General features: G+C 46.8%; 1 protein-coding gene across 2 annotated transcripts in view; it reads left to right on the top strand.

Annotated features, from left to right (window-relative positions):
* The first annotated feature begins 4,454 nt into the window (after positions 1 to 4,454).
* NAV2 (neuron navigator 2) overlaps positions 4,455 to 17,582 on the top strand; it is a 741,011-nt gene continuing 727,883 nt past the window's right edge. Inside the window, exons 1-2 of one of the 2 annotated variants that reach the window (XM_071218148.1) lie at positions 4,455 to 4,579; positions 9,589 to 10,246. In XM_071218148.1, the coding sequence (XP_071074249.1) occupies positions 10,085 to 10,246 (162 nt within the window). In that variant the 5' untranslated portion in view covers positions 4,455 to 4,579; positions 9,589 to 10,084. The remainder of the gene's footprint in view (positions 4,580 to 9,588; positions 10,247 to 17,582) is intronic. The other variant, XM_071218149.1, reaches the window with a different exon arrangement.

The following is a 17,582-nucleotide window of genomic DNA, read 5'->3' as shown; positions in this document are numbered from 1 at the left end:
GCAGTTAACGTTGGGGTTTAAGATATAGTTAGGGGATTTGAATCTCTGGACTGATAATGTGATAGCCAGGTCCTGAGCCTCAACAGACTCCAGCACCTACAATCTGATTTATTGGACTTACCACACTCAGCTAAGATGGAGTTAAAGAAGGACAATCACCACACCATGGAGCCTAGAGTGATTACAACTGAAAATGGGAGGATGGCAGCCAACATCCATGTGGAATCTGAGCCTCCTCTCGACATAGAGGTGCAATGGACACAACCAATCCAATGTCCACATAGAAGAGGTGGCATTGGATTGGGAAAAGTGGACATGGTGGATGATGGGTATGGGGAAGGGCAGGAAGAGATGAGAGGTGGGGGCGTATTTGGGACGTGGAGCTGCCCTGGATGGCGCCTCGGGGGTGATCACCGGACATCGTGGATCCTCACAGGGCCCACTGGATGATGGAATGGAGGAGAGTATGGGCCATGATGTGGACCATTGTCTATGAGGTGCAGAGGTGCCCAAAGATGTACTTACCAAATCCAATGGATGTGTCATGATGATGGGAACGAGTGTTGTTGGGGGGGGAGAGGGGGGGTGGGGGGGTGGGGTTGAATGGGACCTCACATATATATTTTTAATGTAATATTATTACAAAGTCAATAAAAAAAATCAAAAAAAAATAAATAAACTATAAAAAAAAATAAGGCAATAAAAATAAATAAATTTGTCTAAATGGGAAAGAAAAAAAAAAAAAAAAAAAAAAAAAAGACATTACCTCTCTGAGACTCAGCATGTGTAAGTCCACACCTGACCTGAATCTATTAAACCTGGCCTGTTTATCAGAGGCCTAAGACTGGGGACTTTTCCCTACAGTCTTCTTTTTTTAAATAGATTTTTTCTTTCCCCTCTGCCCCCTTCCCCACCCCTCCTACACTGTTTTTGGTATCTGTGTCTATTTGCTGTGTGCTCTTCTGTGTCTGTTGCTCTTTTTGTCTTCTCTTTTCATCTTTCTCCTCTAGTATTCACTGGGATTCGATCCTAGGGACCTCTGATGTGGAGAGAGGTTCCCTGTCAATTGCGCCATCTCAGTTCCTGGTCTCTGCTTTGCTTCATCTTGACTCTCCTCTTTGTCTCTCTTGTTGCATCATCATCTTGCTGCGTGACTCACTTGCATGGGTGCTGGCTCACCACATGGGCACTGGCTCACTACAAGGGCACTCATGCCAGAACTCAACTTACCATGTGAGCACTTGGCTTGCCATGCAGGCACTCACACGGGCACTTGGCTCACTGCATGGGCATTGGTTCACCATGTGGGCACTCACATGGGCACATGGCTCACCATGCAGGCACTCAGCTCACTGCATGGGCATTAGGCTTACCATGTGGCACTTGGCTTGCCATGTGGGCACTTTACCCACTGTGTGGGCACTTAGCTTGCCACACAGGTGCGCTTTCTCTCCTTCTTTTTCACCAGGAGGGCCCAGGGATCAAACATGGGTCCTCCCATGTGGTAGGTGGAGGCCTTATCACTTGAGCCACATCCACTTCCCTCCTTGAGTCTTCTCTGTTGAAATATTTTCCTTAAATTAAAGAAAAATGAACATGCTTTGATTTACTGTAGTACTTCACAATATACTTCTTTCAGAGCTTCCCAATCTCTAAATGAGGGCATAATGGAAACCCTTATTTTGAAGGCAAGGAAACTGAGGTGCAGTGGGATCAGTTTTAGGGTTAGCACCGTTGCTTACCTCCACGTGTCCATGTGTTACAAATGTCTAACATTGCCTAACCATACAAAGACTCCTTTCCTATTTGCCACTGCTAGTTGGACAAGACACTGACCCCTAATCTGACTGAGAGGTCAATGACCAATCAGGTTCTCTCTTGCGAATTTGAACTAAGTTCCAGAGGCTGTAGGAAATGTTTTGGGTGTTTGCACTGGGACATCCTGATGTAGACACTTGAGACTGGGAGCCACATTGAGCCATGAGGAAGTAGAAAAGGATATAAGAGAAGCAGTAGTCCCTTCCTGAAGGTATGGAGAGAGTAGCTATGGTCTCTAGGCTTGCAATTCTAATTTCTGGGAGACCTGGTTACATTCTGGTTCCTGTCTGTTGATGTCTTTGAAAGTGAATGCTTTATCATCAAAATAGCCCTTTCTCCAGGTGATATGGACAGATCTGTGGTTAGAATACAAGATGGGAGATAGGATATAATTTTTTTTTAGCCTGTGCATCCTTAGTTGAAGCAAAAATGGTCTTGGCAGGGGGCAGTAAGTGTTAAGGCCTTTGTCACCACAGTAACTCTCATTGGGAATCACAGTGTGCATTTACGTGTGTGAGAGAGAACGAGACACACTCTGCATCCTTATAGAACACCTTCTGTCATCCTGGATGCTAGTGCATGGGTGGGGACTGGGGCAGGGGGCGTGGTGGCAGGAAAGAAAGGCCCCTAGCTCTTTTAGGAAACTGCTCCCCACGTTGCTCACTGCTGATAGGTGTAAGGTTGTTACTTAGAGTCGTACATTGAAACCATCTGTGAAAATAAGCCAAGAACCACCTGGACCAGACTTGGGGAAATGAACAGATATGTACCAATAACCTGAGAGGCTCAAGGTCAGGCCACAAGCCCAGCCACTGGCTTTGCCTGGCAAATCCTCCTCTCCCTAGGAAGGGCTATTGGTAAAAGCCCTTCAAAATACATTATTGTTTACCAAGCATGTGCACACCCATGATCACATCTGATCCTCAGAACATCTTTGTAAGGGGAAATATTAGTCTCCCTGTTTTATAGATGAGGAAATCTAGGTTCAGAGACAAGATCATATAGCTGATAAATGGTGGAGATGGGATTCCAAACCAGGGTGTCTGACTCAGGTCTGTGTTCTTCTAATTATACCACACTCCCTACAGACAGATGCAGGATGTCATCTGCCATCAGCCCCCAATCTCTTTTTTCTTGCATGATCTCAGAGTGACTTGCAGTAATTGGCTAGATTTTCATTTTTCAGTTCTGTCTTATGCGCAATTTCAAAGGGCTCCTCTGAGGCAGGACCCAGGAGTGGAATGCATGTGGACAAGTTTGGGTGAGCAAGAGCATAAGTTTCATTTGAGCTCAACTCAATTCCCTCACCTCTGCCATCTCTGCATCCTTGCAGCTGAGCCCTCTGCTGTCAATAAGAGGTTCCAGCCCCTTTCTACCATCAGGCATGGGGTGTGGTGCTTGGCGCTGCCCTCATCAATCCCTCCTGCTCAGATGGCAGACAAGTGCACCACCCTCCTTCCTGAGCTGGAATCTCCTCTACCACCCAACCAGGGGCCCAGTGGTAGGACTAGCATTCTGCTTTGACACATGTCTTGAGCTCCTGCTCCAATGAGCTGTCTGGGCTCAGGAGGTCCTCACCAGGTGATGGTCTGGAGAGACCTGCCTGTGACTGTGCACAGACTTTCCAGCCTGATGGCATTTGCAGTCTGGCTTTCCTCCTTGCCAAGACCCCTTGCCTTCTCAAGAACCCTGGGCACTTCATGTGATGGGGCAAATTTCGATTGGATGATATGGGGTAACTCGAGGTCTTCGGAGATAGGTAACCACTCTAGGTCCTCTCTAGATAAGTATGGTCTCCCCCTTTTCTTCATCTTTTGGGACCTGCCCTCAACTTAGGAGGTGAGAGGATTTTTTTTTTTTTTGTTCAGCAGTTAAAGTCTTATTTGCGAAGTCTAATTTGAGATTCTCACAATCTGGGTACTTATACACTAGATGGCTCCATGAAAGAGGGGTAGATGAGCATAAACTAAGCTCATCCTTCTCAGATTTCAAAATGCCCCTGGGAGAACACGGAAGACAATGAATGAACTGCCAGAAGTCTCTACCGAGAGGTGTTTTTTTTTTTGCACTGCCTTCTAATTTCTGAAGGCTGGGCTGTTAGGTGAGTGAGGCAGCCTTGTTCTCTGTGTTCAAGAGCATAGAAGTGGGATTTGGTATGGAGGCAGATTTCAGTTCCATGTTGTAAAGAATTTGCTCTTTATAACATCGGAGCTGAGCATCAGGGAAGGCGCTAAGCATTGTCTTTGGAGATTGCAAGCGCTCCGTCAGGAGATGTAGATACACATAGGTTGGACAGCTCCCTAATGGGAACCTGTCAGAGAATGCCTGGTTTTAGTAGAAGGCTGAACAAGGTGCCCCAAGGCGTCGCATCCAGTGATGCGATCCTGGGAGTGTCAGGTATGTCTCCCGTCCCGCTGAAGGAGGGCGCTAACAGTCGGGACCGGGAGACTTTCCCTACGCCTCAGGGTCCTCCGGCGAGCAGCAGTAGCTTCTGAGAGGCCCCTGCCTCTCTCGCAGGTCCCCTAGCCTGGGAAAGGGCTCGGCACCCTGAAGGGGACCGGGATGGTGAGGCCGCGGATTGGCTGCGGGGCGCCATGTGAACGGCGCTGGTTGGCTGGCGGGAGCCAGGAGGAGGCGGTTTCCCGGGTAACGGAGGGCGAGGAGCGGCTGCAGCCGCCGCGGCCGCGCTGAGGAGCGCGGGCCGGAGTGCGGGGCTAGACCGGCTGGAGGAGGCGGCTCCGCGAAGCCAGCGTGGGCGCAGGTAGGCGCCCCAGCGCCTGGTCTCCGGGGCTGGGCCGGGCCGGGTCGTCCTGCGCCGGGACCGGCCAGGGGAAAGTTTGCCGCGCAGCGGGCCGGGCGGGGAGGAGAGCGCTCGGGGATGCTCTCGGCGGGACTCGGGGGCTCGGGCAGGGCGCGGGCGAGGGCTGGGGGCCGGGAGGGGCCCGGCCCCGCGGGAAGGGCCCCGGGGGCCACACCTCCGCTCCCGAGCCCGGGCGTAGGGCCTGGGGCCTCGCGAAGCCGCCCCGCCAGAGCGCAGGGACCGAGCCCGGGACGCACAGGCAGCTGCGCACGCCGACGACCCGCGGCCCCTTGTTCACGGAGGCGCTGGGAAACTTCCCCAGACCCGGCGAGCCCAGGGCGCGCGGCTCCGCGGCGCTGCTTTCCCAGCTCCCGGGCGCACTTTCCCGGGGCTGCGGCCGCGCTGCACACGCCCCCATCCGGAGTGGGCTGTGCTCCTCTCGGTGTGCGCGCCTTAGACCGGGTGCCTTCTTGTGCGTGTTCCTGTGTTTCGGGGTGTATTGTGTTTGTGTGCCTGAGCCCCCCACCCCTGCATGAGTCTACCCTTGGATGTATCCCTGCGTCTGCTTCCCCGTGTTGGCTGCTGGCGTGGGTGTCTGGGAACGCTCTCTCCGGGTGCTTGTGTCTGTGGTGAGTATGGCCGTATTTGTGGATCCTTCTGTCGGTGTGTTTCTGTGTTTGGGGTTTGTGTATGTGTCTCCCCTCGCTGCGTGCTTGTCCCTTGCTGTATCTATGAGCGTGTGTACGTGTTTTCTGCCCGTGCCTTTTTTTCAGCCGCGTATAATATGTTTCTCAGTGCAGGTCTGGTACCTCCTGTGTGTATCGCTCTGTAGGTGTGCATCCTCATGTGTGAGCTGGGCTTCCGAAGGTATCTGGTGTGTGTAGGTCTACGTGTGTCTTTAAGTCTGTCTGTGTATGTCTGGGTGTCTGCGAGTGTCTACTCTGCCTGTATCAGTCTGCGTTTGAGTCCCTTCACTGTGTCTGTGTCTGTCTGTATCTCTGGCTATACGTGTAGGAGCATCCGAGCTGGAGGCAACGAGGCTGGGCCTCCAGTTCTCTGACTCGTTCTCCCACGCTCTGGACTCCCAGTAGCTGCGGGCGGCCGGGCTGGGGTGGTGGGCAGGGCGGCGGCGCCCGAGCGCGGGGAGCAGCCGCGCCTCCCGGGTGTGCGCTCCGCTGAGCCCGCTCCTTTCTTGCAAGCAAAGGGATCCCGGCGGCCTGTGCTGCCCAGCTGGGGCCCCGGTGACTTATTTTTGTGTGTGATCCTTTCTTTTCTTCAGAGCGGAGGCGGGAGCCTGCTCCTCCACTCGCCGGAAGCAGATAAAGGCGCTGAGGTTGGCGGCTGGGTCAGCCCTCCCTGGCGGCTTAGCAGAAGTGGCCAGCTAGGCCGGCTCCCTTTGGGGCCAGATAGCCCCCAAATTAAAAATCAAGCCCATAAACCGCCATCCCTCCTTGGCTCTCTTTCTTACATCTTATGTAACTTATTTATTGATTGATTAATGAAAGGCTAGGTCTCCAAGAAGCTCCTCTGTTTCCCCCATCGGTGCGGAAGACTAATTAAAAATGCTGTGTTGGTGATGAGTGTTAATTAGCCCATTCAAAATATGGTTGTACTGTTGTTTCAGAAGCTTAACTCCAAGTTATAAGGTGAAACTGGTCAGGTTTAAAGCCAGTTTCCCCAGCCCCAGCCTCTACCTGGGGGAGGGAATTGGGGGGAGGGGAACAGGGGCAGCAAGACAGAGGGATAGGAATGAGGAGAAGGTCAAAGGGGCTTTGCCCAATTTTGAAAACTTTGGAGAATTTAAAAAGGCTGTTTTGCCAAAACATTAAAAATGAGCTCACATTCCCAATACCCAGGAAGAAGGAATGAGGGCATTGCACCTGGGAAGGCCTGGCCTGTGGCTTGTCTTGAACCTGAACTCCCAAATTGGCATTTCCCAGGGAATGGATTTTTACTGCCGGAAGGGACCTCAGTGGACTTCTCCGAAGGATCCGTCTACATCTGAGACTAGATCCTTTTCCGGCCCTTCTCTGCCTGGGTCATACTTCCAAACCAGTCTTTAATTTTTTTTCCCCTGGGAGTGACCAGAAGGCAGGGAGGATTTGGGCAGATGTGGAATGGGAGGTTGGAGCCTCGTGGGGCCTGTTTTTGGACCAGGAGGGAGAAAGCCTTGGCAGTGTGTTCAGGATGTCTTCAATACCGCTGGGCTTGTTTTCTGAACTTCACAGAGAAGGACCCCCACCCCCACCCCAGTGCCCCATTTTATGGTACAATCTGGTCCAGTCTTCTCCTTGATCCCCTTTTCCCTTGCAGCTGCTCCTAGCTGCCTTATGACACGGAGAGGAGAAGCTGCTGATATATTGCTGCCTTTAGGGATCAGTCCAGCAAACATCTTGACTTCTCAACCAGTTAAATATTCTTAATCCTGCCGTAGTCTTTTTTATTAAAGGGTATTGAAACATCCTGAGTGTTCTCCAGGAGGGGAGAAAACAGGAAATTTGCATTAGGGCTTGCTCTTGCGGAGTCCCTTCTCCCTGCCCACAGTTCAGGAAACAGATTGGCAATGGAAGCTGACAACAGCATCCTTGCTCCTCTCCCTGACTTCTGTAATGCCTCCCCACCCTGGCTCCAGCACAGGGACAGCAAGGGCCCCCAAAGTGGTGGAGACTGACTCCCAGAAAAAACAAAAGGCTCACAGGAGGTGTTGAACACGCGCCCACTCCCCCGCTGCTGGGGAGGTATTTCTGTGGCGAGAGCGTCTGTCCTCTTGTACACCGGGGGTGTGCGCGCCTGCTGGTGTGATGGGATGTGACAGGGTCTCACTGGGGAGGGAGCTCCAGCACTGGGCCTGGTGCAGAGCGCAGGGCTGTTCTCAGATAGCAGAGAGCCCTCAGTGGCGAAAGAAGCAGACCCCCTGGGGAAGGCCCTGCCAAGTAGGAGACCCGTCTTGGCACAGTTATTTTTCTTTTATTATTAATCATGAGGAAAGCCAAGGAGCTGTAAAAAGTGTGGACTTTGGCCTCAGACTGCTTGTGAAAAGCCAAGTAACAGTGGTCTTGCCAGTGAATAGGAGCAGTGACTTTGAAGTCAGATCTGGGTTTGAATCCCAGTCCCACAACCTCCTAGCTGCGTGACTTGAGGCAAGTTACTCAACTGCTCTGATCTTCAGTTGCCTTATCTCTAAAATGGAGTTAAGAATCCTTAATTGAAGCAAGATAATTGGCAGTTGCTAAATGAATGAATATGTAAAGCAGTAGCATCTGCCTGACATAAAGCAAGCATTAAATGTTAGTAGCTGTTTTCTTTTGATTACTTATTCTCTGTCAGTGGATGGTCTCTTGAGCTTTCCAATCTTGGTCCTTATCCCCACTTTTTAGAGGAGAAAACTGAGACTCAGAGAGATTAAGTTCCTTGCCCAAAGTCACATAGTAAGTTTCAGAGTTGAGATTCAAATCTAATTCTGCCTAAGTCATCTAGTTGAGATTCAGGAAAGGGTCGTGTGTGGAGCCAGTTTGCCTGAGTTTATTTGCATTCTGGTCTGGAACATGAATCTGAGGTTTCAGGGTTGCAGGCATCCCTTGAAGAGGTTGTGGTAAAGAGCAACCAGGGGGCACCAGCCTCTCTCTAAAAGCTCAGCTATTTCCTGGGCCAGCAGAGGGCTTCACTCACGCCCCCTCTAATGTCGACCACCCTTAAGTGTCCTCTTTTGGATGTTCCATTCCTCTTCAGTTCTTGCCAAATCCTGAACATTTGCGACTCGTGAATTCCCTTCAGAAACCTGCCCTGCCCTGGGGCATAGGAAGGCGTAGACTGCAGTGTGTGTCTTGGGTAACCTGCAGCGTTACAGCCCTTCTGCGGCTTCTCTCCCACACATCCACCTGTCTGCGCCCTCATCACAAGCTCTTTGTGGCTGAGTCTCCTGTCTGCCTTTGAACTTGCTTTGGCACTGAGCTGAACGGAATCCCTGCCTGCCCAGCTTTCTAGCTGTTGGATTTCATCTCAGTCTTTTGTGACGGGGGACGGCTTTTCGGCCCTATTCCAAAGTAGCCACCGGTCAGGGCAGCTGCGAGGGAGGGTCTGTGGGCTTCTGCCGGGGGCCCGCTGTGGCCGGATCTGGCCTCAGTTCTCCCGGAGGCTGGCGCAGCCGGCATTGTAGAATGGTCAGTGTGTTGACTGGAAATGCTGGCAAGAGACGAGTGCCTTTTAGTAAAGGGCTTTGTCCTTTTTTTCCCTCTCTTTTCTGGTGGTGCTGGTGTTGGGGGAGGAGGAATCAATGATTATTTATGTATCTTCCTGGGGATTCTCTGATTGTTCCCAGCCCTCTGGCCACTCCTGGAAGGGCACACCCAGTGCGAGTGTTTTCCTTGGTGCGGAGGTCCCCTCCTCTCTCCTCCCTCCCTGTCCCTCCGAGCTTCTGTGACGTCAGTCAGGAGGTGACTGGGTGCCTCCTCTGCCTGCAGGTTCCCAGGAAGGGAAACGCGGCTTCGTGGCTCGGTCGCTTTTCAGCTCTCTGATGATCTAGGCTGCTCCTTCTCAAACCTCCTCAGTGGACCCTGGTGTCTTGCCTGCCATATGCTGCCTCCCGCAGCTGTAATCGGGGAGGAAATGTTGATGCTTTTTGCTTCACAGACCATTGGCTCCCTGTCTCATCATACCATGGTGCCTTATTTTTATGATGATGATGATGATGCACCCCACTCAGGTCTGAAAGAGAACTCATTTCCAGCTCGGGTATGCCTGTTTCAAGGACAGGGTCCTCTGTGTGTCTCTCGCTATGGGAAGTGGGGACCCGTGAGCCTCCCCGAGCTTGCTCATCCATGGATGTGTTCAGAGGAGCGAGAGGCTTGGAGGAAGAGCACCGGCTGCAGCTTGGGTTAGGCCTCTCTGTGGCTGCAGATGGTGGGGAAGACAGCGCAAACCTGTGCTTCTCCACGAAAGACAAGTCTGACGGTTGAACGTTCTCTCCTCAGGTCTGGGGCTCACTCCATGAAGGAAGATGACAGCCTGGGAGACGAGCCACCTCTGTGATGAACACGCGCAGGAACTGTGAGGGGCGGCTTTCCGCGCAGCGTTTGTGGTGATTTATGGGAGTCAGGGGCTGCCGGAGAGGGATGTGGATATTATCAGCTTGGTGGATTAAATGCCCATTTACACTGTTATTGACATATAAATTATCCGTGCCAAGGAGGCAGTGAAGGAAAGCCTTTCTGGGGCAGTGATGTGGCCTGTGCCCCAGGCTATGGACTCATCTTTGCCCAAACCTGTCCTCTGGGCTCTCGGGAAGGGCGTCTCAGAACTGAAGTGAAACCCAGCGGCCCAGCTCTCACGATGCCGGCAGCAGCCACCCTCATTGCTAAGGCAGCGATGGCGCGGGAGCTTCGCGGGGGGCTCCTAGGAAGTCGGGAAGGCCTTTGAACAGGTGGCGCTGGGTTCCTGGGCTGGCAGGAGCTGTGCCTGGCGGGGTGCATGCATGACTTTTCGCCTGGGTTATTTTGTTCCTCTGTGGATCTGGAAGCATCACTGAAGGAGAGAGGGGGATTTTCTTCCTGGGAGATGGAATCAGTTTCTGAGTTCAGCCAACAGCAGAAGAGAAAGCCGGTTACCCATGGACTGGAAGATCAAAAGAGGGTGAGTGGCACAGCTTTGTCGGTCGCTTGGCTGGTGGTGCTGGAATTGCTGAGCCCAGGTGGGCGTCGGGGATCTTGTCCGTCGACTCTGCTGGTTTGTTGTTCTTTGGTTAGACAGGCAGGGTGGAGGCTCACAATTTTCCATGTGCTGGGACTGGACTTCTGCCTTGACTCGTTGTTGGGCAAGGGGAGAAATAACAAAAAGGGAAAAAAAATTCAATCATAGGAGTCAGAAAGGCCAAGATTTATAGCCTTCAACTGAAGGGTGTCAACAAAAAGTGTTGGTGTTCTCCAAGCTAGATAAGAGTTTATTTGTCCTGAAGACCCCTTTGGGATTTATGTACGCGCAGCACCTTTTGGAAATGTGGTTCAGTGCGAGTTACTCTCTTGTGTTTACAGATCAAAAGCATATCCAGCTCCACTCTTTGGCCTCATCTGTGAGAATGTCACAGCTGTTTAAAATGGCCTGTTGAGTGTAGGTTATTTGCTGTCATGGGTCTGAAAGCAGCAGTCACCCAGGACCTGTGTCTACAAGTGAAAGTTCAACTTGTCTTAAAAAGGCAGACATACTCTGGAGTCGTGTCAAATGGCTGGTTGTCTTCCTAAAGAGAGTAGAAGCTGTACCTCTTTATCCCCCAGGGCAACGACGAGGACCAGGAGGTGGCAAGAGTTAAATACAGCTCAAGCAGGAGCCAGAGTCTGTGTTACTCTGAAAACAATTTCTGACATGTCCTTTGAATTGTGAATGGTAAAAAAAAAAAAAATCTGGGTTTTCTCCTTGTGGCGTGGCGTATCCCTTCTCCTCATGCGTCTCAAAGTCAATCCTTCTCAGTGTAAAATACATAGGGAGGTGAAAACTGACTTCCACTCCTTAGATGATTTTTGTTGTTGTTGCTTTGTTTTGTTTTGTTTGGAAAAAGGATTTGGTGCTGGGTTTTGCTCTGACTTTCAAAGGACAAAAATAAATTTAAACAAACTACATTGCTTAAAACATACTGACTCTATTCCTAAAAAAAAAAAAAAAAAAAGTCCACTCTTGAAACTACATTCACCATCATGCAGGAAGAATTCCTGATATCTTAAGAACCTAGATAAGTGGGGTTTGTTTTATGCTGTTTGATTTATTAAGTATACAACCTACTGGGCCTATTTGCTCCTATTTCTTCAGGAGCTTTCTAAGAGAGAGAGAATTAATAATTGCTATGAACAGAATCCAGGATTGACTGCATTTTGCTAAGTGTTGGCCAAGTTTGGTATCCAGACACTTAGCGAAGGAACATTTGGGAACTCTGACACTGTAGAAAATTTTAATTGGACTGATACTCCAAGATAATATGCAATTATGATGGCCTCTCCTTGGCTAGGTGTGGATGTCTGCATTTCCCATCTGTTCTTGGCTCTGGCTGTGTTGGGTCCACATGTACCATGGAGCCCCTGGAAGTAGAATATAACCCCAAGTGAGGCTCTGCGGCAGCTGGGGTAACATCAATTGGTCATGCTCAGCTGACATTCATTTAACTTGAACTCTAGCCGTCATGGCGATTATTAAATTTATAATGATATATGTAAGATCCATTTTAATGACTCTCCATGCTTGGGTGAGCTCTCACGTGTGCTGGCAAAATAAGGCTTAATAGAGTATTACATTTCATCTCCTACTGAATTTTCCAGGCAGTGGTGGGAACTTTGCTTAGGAGGAATTATATATATATTTTTCTGATATGCATTGTGATTGAGTTCCATATTGCATGAGTACTGTTTCTGGCATCTAGAAATACTGCTACTGCAGCAGCTTCTGTTGGTGTGTGTATGTGAGCATTTGTGGGTAAACACACTCCCCATTTGCATCAAGTGTGAAGTTAAACAGGCCTCCCGGCATGCAGCCTGGAATGTCTTGTCCATGAAGCTGAAAGGCGACTCTACAGCGTTTTGGCTCGGATACCTTGGGAGAACTGAAAACTACTCTTCAGGGGGGATTGGCTGAAAATGAAACAAAGGCACAATCGAGGCATCTGCTGGGGAGCTGGGAAATCTCCACCAGCATGCTTAAGTCACCAAGCATTTATGGCACAAAAGCCTTATGGCATTTGTGTGTGTGTGCGCATGCACGCGCGTGTGTATGTGCATTTGAGAGAGGGAGAGAGGGAGAGGAGAGAGAGAGAGAAAGCACATGCAAGTGATGTTCAGGGAAGGACAATTGTGGAATAAATCAGGGGAGACAAGGCAGAGAGAGAGCAGCTAGCTTCAATTTTGCTGCATTTCTTACTGCCTTGAGCAGTGAAAGCCACTTTCCCTAGGGTTTAGTAAGTTTCATGCTCCTTGTTGTAGCCTGGTTCTTGTTTGGGGGTTTCGTCTGCATGGAGTGGCTAGTTCAGGGCTCATCTGTGATCTTGGAATTTCTTGGGGGGTATTTGCCTGTGTTTTCTCTGTGTAAGTGGCTTATGCAGTGAAGCATGCCACAGGTGTAGAAACTGAGCGCTGGGTTCAAATGCCATTCTATGATGTGTTAGCTGTCTAAGATTGGGAAAGCTACTTAACCTCTCTGGTCTTCAAATTCAACATTTTCAACAGAGAACAATAGTATCTAATTACAGGGATATTGTTAAGATTAAATGAAATAAATCTAGTAGAGAGTTTGTAACTTGGTAAATATTTTTTTAATGTTCTTTACGTTCTTGGGACAGTCTGCAATGTGAAGTTTCTTTTATTCATTTTCTCAGAAGGCAGTGTGTGATTAAAAATTTTTTTTTGAAGTTGGATTTTGACAAATGATTTTTGTATTTGTACTGAGATGATCACATGGATTTTCTAGTTTGTTTAACATGGTGAATTAAATTGATTGATTAAATTGCCCTTGCATTCCTGGATAAATTCCTCTTAGTAGTCATGGTGTATTATTTTTTTTAATGTATTGCTGAATTCAATTTGCTAAAATTTTTGTTTGAATTCTAGCATTTATGTTCATAGGAACTGTTGGTCTGGAGCTTTCTTTTCTTATACTGTCTTTTTTTTTTCAAATTAATTTAATTTTGTTGATACATATTAATAAAGCATACAATTCATCCATTTATTTGGGTTTGATATCAGATAATACTGACAATATAGATTTAGTTGTAAAGTATTCCTTCCTCTTCAAATTTCTGGAAAAGTTTGTACAGAATTGGTATTACATCTTCTTTTTTTATTGTAGAAGTTGTAATTTTATAGAAAGATCATGTAGAAAATAGAGTTCCCATGTACTCTCCCCCATTTGCAGAAGACTGTATTTACTTTAATTTTTTAACTTTTTATTTTGAAATTAAACGTAAAAGAAAGTTGAAAAAATAACACAAAAATGATACAGAGAACTCTAATATACCCCTACCTAGATACCCAGATTTATCAACTTTTGACATTTTGCCACATTTGTTATATATTCTTTGTATATCTATCATCTGAAAACCTGAGCTGGTTTTATTTTTTTATTTTTGGGAGGCACTGGGAACTGGTACCTCCCATTTAGGAAACAGGCACTCAACAGCTAGAGCCACTGCTCCCCATGTCTACTTTTTAAAATGCCCTTTTAAAAATTGGGTTGTCTTTTTGTTGTTGAATAGTAGGAGTTCTTTATACATTCTGGTTAATCCTGTTCTGTAGGTTATCTTTTCACTTTCTTGATAATGTCTTTTCATGCACAAACTTTAAAATTTTGATGAAGTCCAATTTGTCTACTTTTACTTTTGTTGCTTATGCTTTTGGTGTAAAGTCTAAGAATCCATTGCCTAATATAAGATCCTGAAGATATCTTTCTGTGTTTTCTTCTAAGAGTTTTATAGTTTTAGCTTCTATATTTAGGTTGTTGATCTATTTTGAATTAATTTTTGTATGTCATGTTAGGTAGGATCCACTGCTTTCTTTTGCATGTGGATATCCAGTTTTCCCAAAACCCTTTACTGAAGAAACCCTTTTTTTGCCATTGAGTGGACTTGGCACCTTTGTTAAAAACTGATTAGCCATAGATACATGGGTTTATTTCTGACCTCTAAATTATTTTCCATTGGTCTATATGTCATCCTTGTACCAGTTGCTTTGTGATAGTTTTGAATTATGGAAATATGAGCCCTCTAACTTTGTTCTTATTTTTCAAGATGTTTTTGGCGGTTTAGGGTCCCTTGCCCTTCCATTTGCATTTGATGATTAGTTTTCCATTTCTGCAAAGAAGGCAGTTGGAATTTTGATTAGGATTATGCTGAATCTGTAAATCAACATAAGACTTCGAATCCAAGAGCCTGGGATATCTTTCCATTTATTTACGCCTTCTTTAATTTCTTTTAACAATGATTTGTAGTTTTCCACATACATATCCTTTATATCCTCAATTAAATTTATTCCTAGAAATTGTATTCTTTTAGTTGCTATTGTAAATGAAATTGGTTTTTTGATTTCCGTTTTAGTTGTTCATTTTTTGGTGTACAAAAACACGACTAATTTTTTTGTATAGATCTTGAACTCTGCCACTGCTGAATTCATTTATTAGATCCAGTAGATTTCTTGTAGATTCTTCGGGATTTTTTATATATTGGATCATTTCATCTGCGAATAGGGATAGTTTTACTTCTTCCTTTTCAATTTGGGTGCACTTTAATGCTTTTTTTTTTTTTTGCCTACCTAATTCTTGGGCTAGAACTTCCTATATAATGTTGAATAACAGTGGTGAAAGTGGGCATCTTTATCTTGTTCCTGAACTTAGAAGAAAACAGAATTAATCTTTTAAAATTCCCAAATAATAAATATCTGTTACAAATTCAAACATTGTAGACACCTATAGGGTATAAATTCCTCTTGTTTTTGATTCTATACAGCAGTAACCACTATTAAGATTATGGTATTTATTATTCCTGACATTTTTTGGTTTTGTTTGTATATACTTTTCAGAAACATACTTTTTCACTTAATATGGCGTGAATATCTTTCTAAATCATTACAGATACACCTACCTTATGTGTTTTAATGGCTGATGGTGTTCCTATATGGTGTGCCCAAATGTATTTAACCCATCCTTTACAGATGGACATTTAGGATGTTTTCATGTTTTTGTTGTTATTGGCTTTGTTTTTTTGTTTTTTTTTTTGTATTACAAAATTCCTTTTTCTACTCAACAAGTATTTATGATGTTCCAGACACTGTTCTAGGAGCTAGGTATAAACTGGAGAGACAAGGTGTCTTGCTTCCTGGAGCTTACATTTTAGAACAGTGTGTCCAATAGAACTTTCTGCAATGCTGGAAATATTCTGTTCTTGCACTGTCCAGGTTCATAGTCACTAGCCACATATGGCCATTCAGCAGTTGAAATGTAGGTCAACTAAGGAACTGAGTTTTAAATTTTATATAATTTTAATTAATTTAAACTCAAATAGTCACATGTGGTTAATGGTAATCTTATTGGATAGCAGCTCTGCACAGTAAATGTCAGACAAATAAGTACATCATCTATTTGCAGACAATGGCCTATGCCGTAAAGAAAATAAATGGGGCAAAGTAGTGTAAGTGGGGGAAGGTTGAGTTCATATTTATTCGTTTTAAGTTGCCTCTTCAATTGAGGTATAATTTACATCCAGTAAAATGCACAGTTCCTAGAGTTTTTATTCCTCCTATATACCTGTGCATCTGCCATGCAGATCAAGATATAGATCATTTCCTGAAGCAAGAGGGTGAATTTTCCTCTCTGAGGAAGTGTCCTTTGAGGAGAGATCTCAATGGTGAGAAGCAGCTGCCACGGGACGCTTAGGAGGAAGGCTTCTAACGTGCAAGGGCCCACTTGGCATCCTGGAGCAGGGGGGTGTCACTCAGAGCTCGGGACGCTCACCCCTCTCCCTTTGGTGACTTTCCTTGGTGCCACGTCCGGATAGCAGCTCCCTAAGTCCCCCTAGCTTTTGTCAAATTAAAATTTTGTGATGAAGTCAGTGGGGAGGGCGGGTAGGCAGAGAAGGTGAGGCCTGCCAAATGCCACAGAGAGAACTCAGTGAGGTAAGTATTGTTCAGTGCTCTAAGAACCCACTTAACTAGCGGAGATGGGAGAAGTAAAATGTCTCTGACAGACACCTATTGATCAGTCAAGGGAATGACTTTTTGATTGATTTTTCTCTACTCCTCCTTAGAAGTTTGTCCTTCACAGACAGAGCTTTCCCACTGAGGATGAACACTGTAAAATAAGAATTGTCCAGGGTTTTTCAGATGCTTGATGACTGAGTGGTGACAAAGGTGGTTTAGTGTGCATATTCTGGCTGTCAGTGGCAGCATGCAAGCCTCCTGGAGCCAGCTTTAAAAACGACTTTGGAGAGAGTGAACTCGGGCTTAGTGTAATTAAAATGTCACTAAGTTCATAAGGGCTGGCTGAACTGTGCCGGGTTTCCAAACCCTGCCCTTCAAAGGGGAATGCTTTATTATACTTTCCCCAGCAGCTTCTCCTTTTCGTTTTTATTGCTGGCATCGCCCACTAGCCTGTCACCTGTGGTTGCAACTCAGAATCATTTGACACCCCCTTGTACCAAGTCTACTTCCTTTTCCTCCAGTCATCAGCCATACCTTGCTCCTTCACCACAACGTGTCTGGCTTCTGTCTTGTCTTTCTAGTCTCACTGCCACCACCTTGGGTTCAGGTCCAGGAATTCTTGCCTGGATGGTGGCAGTAGCCTCCCAGTTTCTCCTTTTTCAGTCCATCCTCCACTCCTCACCAGAGAAATCTTCCAGCTGTTACCACCCTACTCAGTGATTTCTCCCTGCATCCTCAGAAGAGGTCACTCTTTCTAGCACCTGACACTCAAGGCTGTGCCAGACTTTTACAGTATAATGGATACAAGCTAGAGTCTCACTGGAGTCTTGTTGGCCTCAGCTTCAAATCTGGAAAAGTTCTGTAACCACCCTGAGCTCTCTCCTCAATGATATTTATTCATAGGGTTATATGGTACTTAGCATGGTGCCTGGCACATCGTAAATAATCACTAAGTGGGAATTGCATATATTATATCCACCATTCCCTCCCACCCCAATCTTCTCTTCTTGCCAAACTCTCATTGCTTTCCCTGCAATAGCCCTCACATTTCTCCCCACTTCTGGGTCTTTGCTTATGCATCATATCCACCTGGAATGCTCTCCTACCAGACCCTTCATCTATCCTCCACGAAGAAATGCTCCCCATGTCTCTATACCTTGCTCAAGTGCAAGCTCCTTTAAGACTGGATAGCAGTTTACTGCCTTCTCTTTATGTCTCAGTTGTTTTCCCACATGTCTTATCTCTGAAACAGATTGTTGGCAAATTGATGGAAAGAACCTGCTCTTGTCCAATTCTTCATCCCCTGA

This window comes from Dasypus novemcinctus, chromosome 10 (assembly GCF_030445035.2).
Source record: "Dasypus novemcinctus isolate mDasNov1 chromosome 10, mDasNov1.1.hap2, whole genome shotgun sequence".
Lineage (NCBI taxonomy): Eukaryota > Metazoa > Chordata > Mammalia > Cingulata > Dasypodidae > Dasypus > Dasypus novemcinctus.
This window is presented reverse-complemented; position numbering and strand designations above follow the sequence as displayed.